The following is an 18,782-nucleotide window of genomic DNA, read 5'->3' as shown; positions in this document are numbered from 1 at the left end:
CCCCCAGCTGGGAAGAGCCCAGCCTGCAGCTGCAGCCCATCCTGCCCCATGCAAATCCAGGTCCCCCATGCCTCCTGGGGTGTGCATAGCAGTAGGAGCCACACCCCCTGACAAGCTGTTTGGGGCTCAGTCCCGCACTCCACCCCAAGTGCCTGCCTCTCCCCCAGCCCTAGCTCCACTCCCTCCCTCACTACCTGTGTGCCCTTCCCCACCCTTGCTTTAGCCACTGGAAGCCTGCAGCCAGGCTGCCTTGTGGCCTTACAACATCCCTGCATTTGTGGGGGATAAACCCCATTAGCCTCCCCCTTCCACCGCCTATGTGGTCATTAAAAGGATCCTCTTACCTAAAGGAATGTTGAAATGCTGGATGGAATAGAGATATTATAGTGGATCCTCTTCCACCCTCTCCTAGCTACCAGCTTAGAGAGAAAGTGAAAATGCCTTCTAGAATCATGTTTTGATACAAGTTACGTTAGTGGTGCCAAGAATGAAGGAGCTTAAAGATGTCTTGGGTCAAGTACAGCTCAAGTGAAATCAAATTGCGATGACTGGATATGTGAGAGAGCCCGGAAGGCACTCGCCTAGAGTATGTCCCCGACCAGGGACATGGACCGCACTGTGTCACGACGTCCATGCTACGACAAGAGCTCTCCATCTGCACCTGCCTGGCTTTACCTCCTCAACAGGTGAAGCAGATTGGTGCCAATCTGCAGCGAGGGCAATATCTGGAGGCAGGGAACAGAACCTGGGGAGGAGAAAGGAGGATGGTGGAAAAGGAGAAGAAAGGAGCCTGGGAGCCAGAGACACAGTGCGAAGATGGTGAAAATTGGATAATCCCCTGGTCAGACCCCAAAGAGGTGGTGACACCGTCGCTGCAGGAGTGAAGAGGAGGGTGGAAGAAGGAAGGCGGCAGAAGGCGGATTAGGGAGAGACCCTAGGAATGGCACAGGCGGCAGATCCACCCGAACCGTCCACCGTAGAGGGGGGCGTTCTTTTTTTTTCCCTTCGATATTCCGTCACTGGCTAGAGAGCCCAGATCGGGGCCGGGCATTCCCCGCCCCTCCCCCCCCACGAGCAGATGGGGAGTGTGTTCCCCAATGGGCCCCACAACCAGATTGGAAGCAGGCAGAAAACCCACAGGCTGTGAAAACCATGCCTCCTCCCAGCTGATCGCTCAAGAGGGAGTTCCCCTCATTAAATGGTGCACGCTGCCAATTAAGCCCAGTGCGGTCCTGATTAAAAGTATCCAGAAGGAGTCCAGGGCACAGAGAGTAAGCCGCCGATAGACTCTGAGGGGTAACCGACCCCAGGCAACTGGAACCAGACCTCGATGACGTCCAGAAGAAGAAAAGGATAAAAGCCATAAGATTTCAGTGAACCCCCCCAAAAAATAAAACGAAAGGGGAGCGAAAAAATTGGTTTCAAGTTGATGCTTTTCTCGCTTCCATTTTTGAGCTTCGGGAACTAGGGCAGCCCTGTACAATAGATCTGGGTGTGGGACGGGTAATCACCATCTCCCTTTTGTAAATCTTATTATTATCAAAGTTGTGGCAGGCAGGAAGAAAGGGCACCAGACCTCACCCAGATCGACCGTAAGGGGCACAGCCACCATGAGGGGATCAGTGAATGTAAGCGGGACATAGGGGTACATGTCTGTACCTGATGACTACCTCACAATATGAATCATTTGAAACAGAAAGAACTAGTGAGAATGTTTCTAATAGCAGGGAGAGACGTGGAGGTCCTATCTTAAATATAGGGAACCAAGTCATAAAGGTGGAAAGAATCCCCTATCTTTTCTATATAAAATTTAAAAATGTATAATAGTTACAGAAAGAAACAGTACTGAATTTAGGAACATAAGACAATGTGAAGTTGTTATTATTAAATAATCAGTATCTAATGTAATTGCAGACAGTTGGATGCAAATGAGTTTCCAAGAGAAGCCACTGCAAATCTGAGTGCTGTGTATGAACTTTTGAAACAGTATGGTACAGAATCTGAAAGTTTCATCCTTGGTGAAAAGTAAGTTTTTACTGATTTTGGCTCTCTAGAAGTTCAGGATGAGTAATTATTCTCCCATTAAAATTTTTGGTAGAGCATCTAATGACCAGAGTGAGAACTGAGTAATTTTTAATTATAATTTTTGTACTGCTGTAGTACTTAGAAGTTTAAATTAGGGGTCAGAATACTCTGGGGTAAGACTAAACAGCCATCTAATATCAAATATCTTCTCCCTATATAAGTACTTTTGATTCACAATTAAATCTTTTCTTTATCATCTCTTTGATAAAAATAGAACTTCTTTATTTTTCAGTTTGACACTTTTTTTCAGAACATGCATCATATTTTTTGTAGCTCTTTTGTAAACATACCTTAATTTTTCAACATAATTTTTTAATTGAAGACCTTAAAACTGGGCCTGCTTTTCCAGTTGTGTTCTTATTGATATTGTATATATTCCATTACCTCTAAGACTTCCTCAACAAGACAGATTTCTAGGGTGCAGTCTCCACAGCCCAATTTTCTTTTCTACGTTCTTTGTTTGGCTGTATTAAAATATACACAATTTTATTTCATTAGGCTTACCAACCAATCAAGTATTGACTTTCCCTCATTATTAATCACCCCACCTATCTTTTTGTTACATGCAAACTTTACTATCAGTGACTGTATAATTTATTTCCTATTAATGATGATTAATAGGATACTCTTGGATGGAGATTAGGGTACTGCAGGATGCTATTAGAAACATTCTCACTAGTTAATAATTTCCGATGAGCAGTTACATTTTAATATCTGTCAGACATTTCTATCAATCAACAAGTAATGTTGCTTGATGGAAACTGTCACTCCATATGACCTGCTTTACCTTCACAGGACAAACTATTCAGAGGGGAAAAACCTGGGAACTTGCTCCGTCAGCATCTGCTAGTAAGGGGAGCTGGAGAGCTGTCATCTTCTGCTGTCAGCCTGCTTCCCACACCTTCAGCTGTGGTGCTAATGAGAATTGAGCTCTGAACTCCCCCTGGGTGAAGGATCTTCTCTCTTAACCTGGGAACAGAGCAGGAGAGAGCTGTGTGAAGAACAGGGTTGGGTGGGATCGGCTGTAGGGAGGGCAGGAGCAGTGGGGATCGAATTCTTCTGGAACACCTTTATAAGGTGCTTTTTTGTATATGCTTTTCCTTCATTCCTATCTTATGTCCACCAGCAGCTTTCTAAACAAATTCCACCCTACCAATTTTTGTTGTGTTAAAGCATGTTATGTTGAATGTCTGTTTATGCCCTGCTTCTCTCTGGAAGAAGTGCTAATGGCTCCCTAAAGAAGCTACTTTGAAGTCTGGTTGGGGAAAGGGAGGAGGGGTGGTGAGTTATGACATCTGCTGCTGATACACCCGAAGGCAACAGAGTTCAGCATCTGTCACAAGGCCAGGAAGAGAGCAGCCCATTCTGGGGCTGGATGACCTGGCCAAACACTAGCACCCTATGTGTGACATGCCACATGTTCAAATTAATGCTTGATAGAAGCTAACTACAAAACATTACTTTTATTGCACAATTACTTGGTTAATGTGTCAGGATGTTAATCTATCTACTCCATGCCATATAAATTATATTTAGTGCTATTTTCTAACCTATTAGCAAAACAACACAGTCAACCCTGACACAACCATGAGTCATAACAGTAACCTGGCACAGTTACAGCAACGGGACCACAGTGATTTTTTTCTTCTTCTTTCGTATGGCTTTAGGAGCAAGAGCTATCATCACAGTTTCCAAATTTCCCAACCAGACCAATGCCCTTTTGGAAAGCGAGTGTAACTCCAGGATGTTGCCCTCAAACTTGTATCTGGGGCAGGATGTCGTTATGTGGTCCGTGGTTCTAGTTGCAGTCAAGCAAGGGTTTTAGGTACCACTTGTACATCAGGTGGCCACACCGACCATGTCCAGTGCGTATCCTATTAGGGGTTGTCCACTTACTCCATGGAATGTTGAAGCCCAGTCGTTGCATTGTTGAGTCCGAGATAAAGTGTGTATTTGGGAAAGTGTTTTCTGCCCAAGCTTTCCTCCAAGATTCTTCAGTTTTGTGGTATGGGAGGTGCTCGGTTTGTGTCCATACAGGTTTTTGTGAAATCACGTGATGAGTTGGGGGATCTTGAAGGTCTCTGTGGATGGGAAGGTTCGGATTACTATTGATACGCATTATTTCTCTGTATGTTTCTGCATCCCTTTGAATAGAGGAAGAGTAATGTTTAAAAGTACTGGTCGCTACTGCACTGAAGTTGATATCAAAGTTCTAGAGATAGTTCTCATTACTGAGTAGGGTTATGTGTCAATGAGTTTGGTATGTGACCAGTGTCCTGCTGCTGCAAAAGTTGTCAATATATGCTCAAGAATCCTGGGTAAAGGGCTACACCCCCACTATAGAACAAGGAAACCCCCTCCCCACACAGTCCATACTGGTATGACCATGAGATAAAATTCCTTTCTAGCCTGAAATATGGTGATTGGTCTGAGCCCAAGTAGAGAAACAAAACCCTTTAGCCAGGAGCCTCCAGGTTTAAGTCCCAGCAGAAGCATTGTCACAGCCCAATTAAAATCCCCAGTCTTGGATGCTGCACCACCCAATATTTTTGAGGAAGAAGAAGAACCACCCGTGTCCCAAACAAATGTAGCAGCAGGAAGGAAAAAAAATTCCTTCCTGGCCCCATGTAGTAACCTGCAAAGCCCAGAAGTATGGGAAATAATCACAGTAGAATGTAGACATAGAATATGTTGTGAGATTAATTTAGATGCTTTACAGAGGTTCAACTATATTTGACATGACCTTTTATCAACCTGACTTTTATAACCTTATCAAGAAAAAATGTCAGGTTCGTTTGATTCCTATGTTTGATGAGACCTTTTATTTTTAATATTTTGTTTTCTTTTTTCTTGTTTTTTTTTGCAGGATTCCTTTGCTCCTGGAATTGGCTCGTCTTTCTTTGAAGTTAAACTGCATCGAAGTTGCATTTGATTGCATACATGATCTAAAGAGAGCTCAAATTAGTGTAAGTGTTAGGACTACCCTTGTCTAATGTGTTGTATTTTTCTCAAGACCAATGCTGTAGGTATTGGGCACTATACTCTCAGTGGTGAAGTGTTGATATGTATAACCATTATTAATATGCGTGGCAGTTGCAAATTTTTTTGCCTAAACAAGAGACGGGATGACAATTTGAGAAATAGTGTAACTATAGGAAAATACATTCTGTAAACAAAATCGTAATTTTTGTCTACATCTTTAAAATGTCTCCTGTGAAACATTTTAATTGGATATTCCTTCTAAATTATTCAGGTGGGAAGGAAATCCTTTTTCTGTTTTTAAAAAGGATTTAACCATCCAAAGCTAGAGAGATTGTCATTAGTTATTAATATAAAAGTTGTAAAAACAGTAACATTCTGTATAGTATTCATGTTACCCTGTATTAATAAAATCAACCTAAGTGTATAGCATTTGTATTGTAGTTCTGCTGAGTGGGAACTGGGGCATTATTGGTACCAGAGTTAGAGGCTTCTGAATGGGTCAATTCAAGAAAGGCATACCAAGCAAGCACCCCAAGTTATCCTGTGTTCCAGGTAGTGGGAAGTCATGAGCAGGGAGCCTGGTTTTCTCTGATTTAAAAAAATCCCCAATTTTCAGTTAAAGTAACTCCAAATCCACATTTTTTCATGATTAAAATGAAACATCACTATATCTATATATAAGTGGTGTTTAATTTAACTGATGGAAGAAATTGGATTTGGGGTTACTTTTTTTAACCAAAAATTGGGGATTTTTTTAAATCAGAGAAAACCAGGATCCCTGGTCATGAGGGTTCTCCAATGCAACAAAGAAGCTGCATTCCTAAGTGTTTGCAGAGAGAAGTGCAGTGTGTTCCTGTCCTGAATTCTTGTATTATATGTGCTGGTCTCTGTGAGTGCGTCTCTGCCACTCTCACCCCCAGACTGGTCAAAATAACTACTGATCTTTATTCTTTCTGCTTAACAGTCTTGTTGCCAGTCCCTCCATCGAGAGAGGTATAAAAATCTGTAAAAGAGCACCTATTTCTGTTAGGCAAGAGAGATTTCACGCACCCTTAAATAAGTCCCTCTTATTAGAATATATATGTCTATGATTAAATATGCAAGTAATTTTATATAATAAAAAATAATCGTGTACGCATTAAGTGATACTGGTAGCCTTAGTTGTAACAAAGGTTGCCAGGCACACTTCATCTTAAGACCCTGTTGCCAGTTCCTTATAATTTTTTCCAGACATTAAACATTTAGGCTGAACATTTTTTATCCCAGGCTTGTTCTTCCAGCTGAACATTTTGGGGGAAAAAATAGCTATTCAGAGAACGAGGTTGGAGACAGGGAGAAAAAATATTTTGTTCATAGAACCATAGAGTCGGTGGGCTGGAAGGGACCTGTAAGATCATCAAGTCTGGGCCCCTGCCATAGGCAGGAGGTTAATGAGCTCAAACTAGCTCAATGAGGTGTTTATTTAGCCTCCTCTTGAACACCTCCAAGGATGGCGACCGCACCACCTCTGCTGGGAGTGTGTTTCAGGTTCTAGTTACCCTTACAGAGAAGTTCTTCCTTGATGTCCAGCCTAAATGTTCCCTCTGTTAGCGTTTGCCCATTTGTCCTCATCCTCCCAAGCGGTGCCTTCCTGAAGAGTTGCTCCCCGATATCTTGGTGTTCCCCCCGACATACTTGTAGGTGGCTATCAAGTCACTTCGCAGCCTCCTCTTACTCAGATTGAACAAGACCAGCTCCCGGAGTCTCTCCTCATAGGGCCTATCCTCCAGGCCCTTAATCATGCAGGTGGACCTTCTCTGTACCCTTTTGAGTTAATCTTCATCCTTCTTGAAGTGCGGTGCCCAAAACTGGGCACAGTTCTCCATTTGCAGCCACACCAACACTGCGTAGAGGGAGAAGCACCTCCTCAGCTGATGCATGCCAGAGTTCTGTTTGCCCTGCTGGTGACTTCCTTGCACTGTTGGCTTGTACTCATCTTCTGGTTGATTGTGACCCCCAGGTCCCATTCAGATGCTGTTCCAGCCAGTGGGATACTGCCTGTCCTATAGTTGTGGTGAAGGTACTTCCTACCCAGATGAAGGGCCTGGAACTTTTACCTGTTGAACCTCATCTGATTCTGATCAGCCCATAGAACCAGCCTGTCACGGTCGTCCTGGATCTTTACCCTATCCCAGGGGTAGGCAATGTTTTTTGGCCCGGACACTGAAAAACACCACAATGCCTACCTCGGAAGGTGCCAGAGTGCCAGCATGGCAGGAAAACAAAATGAGGGCAAGAGGTACATGGCAGGATGCCTGGCTTGTGCCCCTTCCCCCCAGCCCTACTGCCCCGTGCCCCCTAACCCTACTGCCCCATGCCCCCCACCTAAAGCCCCTGTCCCCCAAGCCCGGGCTCTGTGGCTGTCAGCAGCTACCCTGGCTCTGGGTAGCTGCTGGAGCCCAGGCTGCTCCTAGCAGGGCTTGCAGCATCCCAAATGCCTGCTGGAAGCAGCCCAGGCTCTCAGCTGGCAGCAGCTCCTCAGAGCCAGAGCTGGCTGCAGCCAGGAGGCTCCAAAGAGCTGTGCCGGGCTCCGAGCTCTGGCATCAGCTCTGCACCCGCGCATCGGAGCGGGCGGTGAGGGAGGGACCTAAAGCAGAACAGCCCGGTCTCTCCCCTGCTCCTGGCACATAGTTGATAGCAGGCTTTCAGAGCCCAGCGCAGCTGTTTGGAGGCAGCCCAGGCTCTGGGCAGCTGCAGCAAGCAAGCAGGGGGCCCCTGCTTTTTACGCCCTATGTATTTAAAAAAGGACTTCTTGTTGTCCTTGATCCAGGTTACTAGTCCCAGTTCCATCTCTGCCTTAGCCTTTCTAACATGCCCCCTGCAATCCTGAGCAATGGAGGTATACTCCTCCTTGGTGATGACCCCTCCCTTCCATTGGGTGTACACCTCCTTTTTAGCTTTGAGACATTCCTGGATGCTTTTGACAATCCATGGGGGCTTTTGAACACTCTTGCCCCCTTTGATCCGCGTTGGGATTGTCACCCTTGTCATCCCACTCTTAATGTAGTGATACCTTCTGCTGAATGTAATGGATATGTGTATGTTTAAAGCCTCATGACAGCTTTTAAAAAACTCGGCTCTGATTTACACAGAATAGACATTTCAACTAAATTGAATACTGTGCTTCACTGATTTCAATGGAAATCAGTAATAAGATATCTGCTTACAAGACTAAGGTCTACATCATGATTCTTGTCATTCTTACAAATATTTGTTTTATACATTTGTATTCCATAGGATCCAGGAAAACTAATTGAAATAGAATGCCTGGAGTGTGAATATGAAGTCCAAAAACTTGGCAGGAAAATCTCAAGCTATACAAAAGGTGCTGTTGAGGTATGTTCTTTAATCATCATTATTTTTAATATATCATTTAACCAAAATTTGCTGTTAAGTATCCAGACTCTGCATATTAGTGGTCTGTAGCTCAATCATATGCAACTTTGTGAAAAATCAGAAATCATTTTCATTGTTTTATGATTTTTCTAATAAATGTGCAGAAAAAGTCATTGAGTACAATAAACAGAATTCTCTGGTTCTAGAAGTTTGCAGTTTGTAGTTCTGGGCCATACTGTGTCCTGCAAAAATGAACCCAGGTGGAAGGAGGAGGGGACAAATAACAAGTTGTCATACTCATGTTTTGCACCTAGAGAAAGTACTGGCATATGTAGAAAGCGCGCCATTCAAGAAAGGCTTATACATAAAGGGTGGTGCTACAGGTTACTTATAACCGTTCTAAATGCACTTAAAACAGGAGCATCCACACATTAAAGGGTGTCAAACTGTGCTAAATACCCTCTAGGCATTTTAAAGTTATACCACTTTAGGCAAGGGTTATCTTTGAGTCATTCTGCCTAGCTCCAGCTAGAGCAGCATTTCTCAATTCATGGGTTATGACCCAAAAGTGGGTCACAATAATATTTGAAAGGGTTGTGTACAAATCACAAAAAAATGTGGGTAATCACGGATCTCCCCTTGCAGGCTGGCAGCATTCCAGCCTGCAAGGGGGTGTTTGGGGTGATCAGCACTGGAGGAACATGGCCAAGCATCGAGACTGCATTAGGGCAGAGGGGCGGTGGGAAGGCGCCTTCCAACTGGGGGAAAGGGCGGAGAAGAGAGCTGCATGGCTGGGCTGGTGGCAGCAGGCCAGTGCTAATGCTTGTGAGGGTAGGGCAGCCATGAGACACTGCTCAGGAGGTTGGAGGAACCATGACCAGGCTGCCTGGCACAGCACAGGAGCCCGCCTGCTCCTCCCTCCAGCCCATGCTGGGCCAGACTCAGTCCACTGCCACCTGCATGAGCCGGAGCCATGGCAGTCATCGCACTCTGGCGCATGTGGGACAGGGGCAGCAGGGCTGGGGGGGCTGCAGGTTGGGAGTCGGGGGCCCCAGTATGTCCCGGGGGGGGAGCAGGGGACTGTGGGTTGTGCACCAGCAGGGTCATGGGAGTGTGTGTTGTGACAGGCCATGGACCTTTGCCAATGGGTGCTAGTCAGAAAAAGCTGGCGAACCACAAACTAGAGTGTTGTTAATCTGCTATATGGAGATATAAAGCAACAAGTTTGCAGTCATCCAGGATTTGATGGCTCCTAGCCCTTCTTCCCTGACAAACCTTCCAGTTTCCCTAATTCTGTTGCCAAGGAGATGGTACTGGCCCCAAGCACCTTCCTCAGCGATATGACCCCCGCCCACATGTCACCACGCTTCCAACTCCAAGGATTGTAGGAGACTGGAGCTGGGTCCCTGGGCTGGGGGTCAGGTATGCAACCCTCCTCTCAGAGAGCTAACTAAGCCTTTCTCCTACATCCAGGCAGCTGTCCCATAGGCAGCAGAGCTTGTCAGGGGGAAGGGATAGCTTCCCTCCCCAGCCTCCCATGTTCCTAGTGTTACAGGTTGCCTTTGAACCATCCCAAAGGCACTTACAGTGGAAGTATTCACCTGTTCAAAGGGTGCTAACCCATGCTAAGTACTTTCTTAACACCTTAAATTTATACCACTTAGGGTGAGGGTTATCTTTCAGCTGTTCTGCCAAAGTCAAAATAAGATATTGTTAGTCCACTTCCTGGAGATAAAGCAATCAATTTGCAATCCTCCATCATCCCAGGATGCACAGCTTCTAGCCCTTCTATTTCTTTCCACCCTCTAAACCTCTACCAATTTCCTGTCTGGTGACTAGTGGTAATCACAGTTGTGCAGGTCTGAGACAACTCTAAGCCTTAACCTGTGACTGCTCTAAAACTGTTCCAACTTTATGACAGCATAACATTCCACAGATTTAAAATGATTTGAGGGTAACCTGTAACAGCACCCAGAGTATTTACTCAAAAATAATCGCATTCACACTGAGCTTAATGTTATGAGTAAAGTTACTTTTGGATACGAGTGTTCTCATCCTCAATCACTAAAATAGCAGGCACTTATTGTATTTTTTTCTTTTTCTTCCACATATAAATAAGTATTATTCTCATTTGAATAAATATAATAAGGTAGGGTAGCAGTGGTATTATAGCTGTGATGGCCTAGGAAGGAGCAAGCATTTTTTGTCTTATCTTTCATTGTACCAGCTGTATATTTGGGAGAGACGTTGGACCAGCTTTTGGGCATCAAGTGTCCTTAGTTATCTTTACCCCAAAAGACTGCATGCAAAAATTGCTTTATTTCTAACACATAAACATCTTTCTAAGATCTTTGAAGTTAGTGAATTCCTGTGCTAGAGTTCTGCTTATGTAAAGAGCAATTTGTATTGGCCTAACTCTTCTCCCTTTGAAGTCAATAGAAGTTTTTCTATTATTTCAATTGAAGTAGAGTTAGGCCAATACTAAATGCTTATGGAAACCTCACCTATAATGTTTCTTCTTTTCCTCTTACACCAGGCTCAGACCTTAATAGAGGAATGGGCAGTTATTTGGGCCCAGGGGCTCCATAGGGAGTTTGAATGAGCTGTTGTAAACTGGGTCAGCACCCCTGCCTCACCCCAGCTGCCACAACAACTTACTAAATTCCATATGTGGGATGGGGCCACAGGTGGGCTGGGAGCGGTGTTTGGGAGCTAGATGGGCCGATGAAGCCAGAATAATGGGGCAAGGTCATGAGGCAGCCCCTGCCCTGTGGGGGACATATGCGCAAGTGAAGCGGGGCATGTAGATGAGGCTGCCTGGGCACTAGGTCCTGGGAGCTGACCAAGAGTGAGGGGAGGGAGGAGGGGACGGGGCAGGGGGTGTGTGCAGCGGAGTTTGCCCAGGTGCTCTGGTCCACAGCTGCTCCTGCAGTGCTCCACATGGGCCAAGTCCCGCCTGAGCAGCCCACACCGTGTTTCTGCCTGTACCTACCAGCCCAGGCCCAGCCAGTGTGCACAGCTTACCAGCGGAGCAGCTCCCAGTGCGGCTGCACCTGCCCCAGTGCTACTTGGTTCCCTTCACCTGCAGTGGCGGCTCCTCCTGCTCCTGCTGTGCTGTTTCAGGCTGGGAGGAAGCTTCAGCTGGGTGGCTCTTGCCCCAGCGCACAGGGCTCCGGCTTCAGCTCCCGGCTGCCTTCCACCCTTCCACTCTGCCCATCTGGCACTGGCTGGTGGAGTGGGTAGAAGGCAGCCAGGAGTTGGAGCTGGATCCTGTGCCCTGGGGCAGGAGATGCCTGGCTGAACCTTCCTCCTGGCCCAGAGCTGCGCAGCGGGAACAGGAGGAGCAGCAGCCACTGGAGGCTTGGGGAACTGAGCAGCACCCAGGTGACTGCAGCCACACCATAAGCAGCCCTGTCGGTAAGCTGTGCACACTGGCCAGGGCTAGGTAGGTGGGTGCAGGCTGGAGCATGGCCCAAGTGGGACTAACTTAGAGTGCAATATGGGCAGCTATGGGCCAGATCAAATTAATTGGCCAGTGTTCCCTGTGGGTCAGATCCAATCAGTTGGCTGGCTGGATCCAGCTTGTGGACTGTATTTTGCCCACCCCTGCCTTAATATCTGTTGAAGGAACTAAAGACAGGCCATAGAGGTTATACATAACAGTGAATTTCTGGTATCATAGGCAAGGGGGGTAGGCAGACAGGCTTCTGCCTGGGAATGGCTGTATAGCAGAACAAAGTACCTAAACTGCTGTTGTTTAACTTTCACAACATTTTTTAAAACAATTTGTTTGCATGATGCATCATGAAATAAATGTCATGGAAGTTTGATAAGTCAGCAGTTTCAGTGTTGTGTTTTGTTTTTTTCCTGTATTGGAAAGACCCCCTAAAATAGAGTGTTATAGGAGCACGTAGCACATCTTTTGTGCTATTTGTAAATCACTATGAATTTATTTTCATTTGTACAGACTCAGCTGAAAGTGATAAGAAGACTTGAACTAGCTTTGCAACATGCAGTTCGAGTGGGAGACCCCAATGTTGTTCAGGCTGTTTGTGCAACTCAGTGGAATCTTTGCCTACCACTGTTACAACACAATTTGCTTCAACATGTAAAAAAACCATTGATTTCTGTGGCTGATATCCTAGAAAAGATTGACAGGTGAGTTACTTTGTTATGTAAACTTTTATTTGTTACTTTGAGAAAGAGTCCTAATTTGAGAGCAAATGTAAAGACTGAATGTTAATTATAGATACAACACAAGTGAAAAATAATCTCTAAGTTGGACATTACATCACAATATTATTATATGTGTATAATATCCTTCCTTTATATACATATCACATATCTTATAATGTGTTGGGAATGTTTTTTCAAGGACATGAATGAATATATATATATATATCTCCTTATTCACTACTAGAATGAAGCCTCAGCGTTGTGAAATTTCACAAGTATTTCATGACATTCAGTGTTACTGTCATTTAGGATAGGAAGTAAAGAGTGCTACATGCAATCAAACTTACATGAGAAAATTATAAAGACAAGGTCATTAACAGTGTTGGTATATAGCTTGGTTTCTGGAATGAATACCTCTCTTTTTAGGAAAAATATTTAGTATTTTATTATTGCAAGAGGCCACGGTTTGACTGTGTGACATCTTAAACGGTACAATCCTGTCACATAGGGTCCTCCAAGACCATACCGGGACCAGATTTTTTAAAATTAGAAGTAGGAGTTCCATCTACTTTTTTCCAGTAATTGTGATATTATCCTGAGAGGTTTGGAGCTAAATCTTATTTCCCCATCATGCACTTACATGATACTTAGAATGCCATATAATTGCGATTTTGACGCGTATGCAGTTTGCATTCCAAATACTTATGCTTGCCCTCCTTTTCCTTACTGTGTATGTTCAGTAGGCTGCACTCTGGCATGGTATAGGTCCAGGAATATAATTGCCTGGGAACACACATAATATTGTGTAAGTCCCAAAACTATTCATAAGACACAACTAGAGAATGCTTGTTGCTGCAGGAGGAGATTTATAAAGATAAAATATAAGATGAAAGGTAGAAATTAGCTCTTCCCATGCTAGGCCTTGCTTCAGGATGGTGCTTAATGATGTACTTAATTTTGGGACATTCAGGTCGTCCCACTAACTTCACTTGACTCAAGCAGAGGTACTGAGGTGCCAGAAGTTAATTATGTACTTAAGTACATTTTTTAAGTCTGGGATTACAATCAGCCTGTTAGCTAATAAGAGCAAAGATTATACCTTTCTATATTACAGCTGTTCAAATAATGGGTATCGTTTATCATCTGAACAGGAAAATAGGTTGCTACTGACAAGAATATTAAAAATGTAAAAACTAAGACTGTATTTTCAATTAAAGTTGCATTAATATTTTATTATAATAACTTCTGAAGAAACATATATACACTTGGTGTAAAAACCACTTTAGTGATTCTCATGTAATTATTACACATCAGAGACATAGGAAGAATATCAGTGGGGATCAGCGGACAGTCCTCCAGAGTCAGCTTGGACACCTGTGTTTTTTGTCATTGGAGGTCTACTTCAATTTGTTCTCCTCATCAAAGCTCTCTAGTTATATGCTGGTTGTAGTACTCACTGTTGTAGCCATGGTCAGTGATGTCAGTCAGGCTTCACTGTTTCTCAGTGAACTTAGCCTCAAGGCACAGACAGAAGAGCAGCTCCCCGTTGTAACTTATGGCACTTCACAGGAAGTGTTATGGGTTACAACGATCCCCAGGACCCAATAGAGGTTTGCTGTTAGGTCCCGGGGGTTGAAGAATCCAGCCGTTGTATAGATCTGCAGCTGCTGTCTTCATAGCAATACCCCTCCCCCTCTCCCAGCCCTGGGGCTGTTTTCGGGATGGGAGAGGAGAAAGACAGTGGAGGGAGGTTGTTCTGGGAATTCCCCAGCCAATGCTGGAGGCTGGGGCAAGTGGATTGGAGCCTTCCCCCTGAGTTGGAGGGTGGGGGGCTCGAATCCACTTGCCCCACCCTACAAGACCAGCTGAAAAAAACCCAGACTGAACTCCCTCCGCTCCCTCCCCACCTCCCATTCTGAAGACAGCGTTGCAGCAGAGCTGAGATGCAGTCAACCCAGCCCTGTGCTCAGGCACAAGTTACTGAGGATGCTCCATTTTAGAGCGGCTGCAGCTGAATCCTCTTTCAATGACAGTTCAGATTTTCATGGGATCAGGCCCTTTTAAAGTGCTCTGCAGTCATGCACACCTGTTTGGTCATGGCTGTAGAGTGCTTTCAGGGGCCACATCAGGTGAAAATTGTCACTTCTGTTTGCACTTTCAAAGTGTTTTCAGGTTAGCAGTATGAAGCAAACAGTTAATGTGTGCTAGTCCTCTGGTATCTTCCCTCTCTCATAGCCTTTCTTATCATTTACCTACTTTCAATTTCCAGTCTGGAAGTCTTCTACCATATGCAAATACAGAAGGCAGGGTAGAGATGTATCTTAGACTAACAGACTTAATAGACTAACAGAATTAAAGATGCATAAGCTTTGGTTAGCAAGATCTCACTTCATCAGATGCTATGAAAAGATATGTAAAGAGCAAGCTATCAAAGACAAAGTGATTTGAATGTAAAAGACAGAGAAAGGGGAGAGAAGGAGGGCAGTGTTCACAGAAGCAAACAAATATTGAGCCTATAGGTAAATCGAAGCTAAAAATTAATCTAGGTAATGACATAAGAATCTCATATATAGCTGTATAACTCCTAAGGATAGACTCCTGGCCAGATCATAAGTAGAGAACAAAGAGCCCAGGACTGATAAATTGCAGTATTTAGGCTTTCAGTGAAACCATGATGACATGAGATTTTATTTTCATGGCACCTGTGTAACCCTGTTGCTTCACTGGACCTACTCAGCTGTAATCAACAGGAACTTAGCATTAGATTATTGAAAGTGGTGAGTCATAGAATCATAGAAAGTTAGGGTTGGAAGGGACCTCAGGAGGTCATCTAATCCAACCCCCTGCTCAGAGCAGGACCAGCCCCAACTAGATCATCCCAGCCAAAGCTTTGTCAAGCTGGGTCTTGAAAACCTCCAAGGAAGGAGCTTCCATCACGTATTTGGGAACCTGTTCCAGTGTTTTACTACCCTACTAGTGAACAAAATTATTTCTGATTTCTAACCTAAACTTCCCTTGCTGCAACTTGAGTTCGTTGCTCCTTGTTCTGTCTCCTGCCACCACTGGGAACAGTCTAGCTCTCTACTTTTCAGGCTGGACTTTCAAAAGAGTTCCACTTCCAGTCAGACACCTATATGTCATGGACACAGAGCTGGGCATTATGATTGTAAACAGTGTCAAATGTCTAACAGCTCATGGTCTAATGGGAGCTAGTAGGGACAGAGTACTTTTGAAAATCTGACCACATTGTTTAGGTGCTTCGGTGGAAACCGTAGGGTGCTGAGTTCCGGTTCTTAATGAACAAATCTTTTCATGAAGCCTGCCAAGTTTCAATTAGATAGATGCAGGGGTTTCTGGGAAACTGCACCTCAAGCTGCTGACAAGCAAAATCGTGTCACGTGTGTGTGTTAAGGCACAGCAGGGTGAAAACTGCTGACATGGTAGCCCCTGCTGAGGCCATGAAGCCTGCCAGGTTTCAAGGATATAGGTGCAAGGGTTTCTGGGAAACTGCACCTCAAGCTGCTGACAAGTAACATTTGTCACATGGGTGACACTGTATGTTAAGGCACACCCTGATTGGCACTGGGGCCTCTACATGACATGGTAGTATGCCCCAATGAGACCTCTCTTACAGCCTCAGCCCAGTCCACTACTTTAAATGACAACAGGTAAAATAATAACTTAGTGAGCAGCAGCACAATAGTACCAGCAGCATCTCAGGCAGCCAAACTGTCACAGAGCCTTTCTTTCCCCTCCTGCAGGAGCTTTTTCTCCAGCAGCTGCCAGAGAACTCTCCCTACCAGCCCCATCCCTGGGGCTTAGATGTGCCCAGGGCCCTGCATCCTTCTGGTCAGGTGCTAGGTGTGTTGGTTTGAGGACATGGCACTGGCAGACAAGGTCCTTTCCTTTGAGTCAGTCTAACCTGATGCTGTTTCTGGATGGAAGGAATAGTAAAGAAGCCAGAGGCTGGCATGCAATGCAGGCAAGAAAGCCATTAAGTGAAAATGGAAATGGAGGTGTCAGGGGTTGAGGGACAGGCTGGGATGGGGGGGAAGGGGAACATAGGAGTGCACATAAAAGTGCAGCGGTACCTGGGGAGTCAAATGTCTGGCAGGTTGTAGTGTGTCAGAATTCCAGTGTCTATTTTGAGTCCATGAGTTTCTGTACCTAGGAGGCTGATGAAGTGCAGTTCATAGGCTTTTCTGTGAACAGTGGTTTGTAAATTCCCTTTGAGGATCAGGCCTGAGAGATTGGAGACAGGTAGTTGGGTGTCTTTGTCTTTGATAGATTTTCAGTGTGAGCTCATTCTGGCGTGCAGTATTTCCTACGTATTTTCCATCAGGGCATTTGGTGCCCTGATGGAGATATGTGTTAAGATATCTCCATAGTGGAGATATTGTTGCCAGGTTTTGCATGTCTTGTCATGGCATGGCCTGGATCCATTCGGTGTGTTTTGAGCTGTAGGAAGTTGGCTTCTGGTGATGAGGTTAGCGAGGTTCAGTGCTTGTTTGAATTTACAAACCCTGTTTCACAGACGAGCCTATGAACTGTCCTTAGCCAAGTGATCCCTGTAGTGAGGGAACTTCACAGCCAAATGGAGCAGCTGCCAGAGAACTCTTCCTGGCAGCCCCAGCAAGCTTTCGGGTTCAAAAACCCTTCGTCAGGCTAAGGAAGTTTCAGCAGTTGGTGTGTGCTCTTCCTGGATGGAATGAAAAGTAAAAAAAAGCCAGAGGCTGGGCTGGTATGCATACAAGACAAGTAGTCAGTGAAAATGTAGATTGAGGAGTCAATGGGTGAGAGACAGGTTGGGGGTGGGGGGTGGAAGAGAGAGAAGGGGGATGAAAGTGGAGAGATACCTGGGGAGTCAGATGTCAGGCAGGTTATAATGTGTCATAAATCCAATGTCTATATTTAGTCCATGATTTTTAGTGTCCAGGTGGCTGATGAAGTGGAGTTCATAGGCTCGTCTCTGAGAAGTGTTTTGTAAATTGGAGAGAGAGTGGTTTTCTTGTGAGAAATGTGCCCCCACAGGTAATTTCGGTATTTCTGTCTTTGATGGATTTCCGGTGTGCGTTCATTCTGGTGCGCAGTTGTTGTTTGGTCTCTCCTATGTAAAATTTCATTCCATCCAGGAAGAACACACACCAACTGCTGAAACTTCCTTAGCCTGACGAAGGGTTTTTGAACCCGAAAGCTTGCTGGGGCTGCCAGGAAGAGTTCTCTGGCAGCTGCTCCATTTGGCTGTGAAGTTCCCTCACTACAGGGATCACTTGGCTAAGGAGGTCATCACCAGTGCTGAGGCTCTCGGTGGCCTCGAGGAAAGTCTTGAGGACCACAAAGATCTGGGAGATGGTATCCCATTCAGCTTTGTTAAGGGGACCGCTGATCCCAATCTCCCTGAGCAAGACCATCTCATGGATGGCCTTCTGTTGCTCCAACAGCCTCTTGAGCATCAGGTATGTGAAGTTCCACTGAGTCTCCACATCCTGCATGTTTTTGTGTTGTGGGATGTTCAGCTCTGTTTGTTTGTCCTGCAGCATCTTGCCCCCCATGATGCTGCGGTGGAAGTAGCCTGCTACCTTCCTGCATTTGAAAATGAGCTTGCTGGTGGTGCAAGCACCGTCAGTAGCACCTCTGTCCCCCTCCAAGGCATCCCTGACAATGAGGTGGAACTTGTGTGCCACACAGCGGATGCCAACAAAGTTGGCATCACGGACCACCTTGACCATACTGGCATCATTGTTGGTGACCGTGAATCCACGGGTGAGCTTACCCTGCCCATGAGCCACCCCTGCACCATGCAGTTCATGACCACCCTTGCCGTGTAGGACTCATCCATCACCTCGGCTTGTAGGAGAGCCCATCGATGTCCTGACTGGTCCCACCAGTGCCCTGTGAGGGTGAGGTAGGCATGATCTCCACCCTGGCTGCTCCAGATGTAGTAGGGTGAAAGTGCTAGACCTTAGGAAAGCTGATTTCAATGAACTCAGGCGATTAGTCAAGGACGCACTGCAGAGTAGGAGATTTGAAGTGATGGGAGCCCAAGAAGGGTGGCTGTGCCTTAAGGAAATGATCCTTCGGGCACAAAGGGAGACAATCCCGATACGAGGCAAAAGGGGGAAAGGGGCCAGGAGGCTTCCCTGGCTGACCAGAGAAATCCAGGG

At 45.4% G+C, this 18,782-nt stretch overlaps 1 protein-coding gene across 1 annotated transcript in view; it reads left to right on the top strand.

The window, feature by feature from the left end:
• The window catches only part of CFAP46 (cilia and flagella associated protein 46), a 175,991-nt gene that overhangs the window by 20,121 nt on the left and 137,088 nt on the right, over positions 1–18,782 (top strand). Inside the window, 4 exon segments of the mRNA XM_025208066.1 lie at positions 1,915–2,025; positions 4,952–5,051; positions 8,344–8,442; positions 12,410–12,600. Of these exon segments, the coding sequence (XP_025063851.1) occupies positions 1,915–2,025; positions 4,952–5,051; positions 8,344–8,442; positions 12,410–12,600 (501 nt within the window).

The sequence above is a fragment of the Alligator sinensis genome, unplaced genomic scaffold (assembly GCF_000455745.1).
Source record: "Alligator sinensis unplaced genomic scaffold, ASM45574v1 scaffold1131_1, whole genome shotgun sequence".
NCBI lineage: Eukaryota > Metazoa > Chordata > Crocodylia > Alligatoridae > Alligator > Alligator sinensis.
This window is presented reverse-complemented; position numbering and strand designations above follow the sequence as displayed.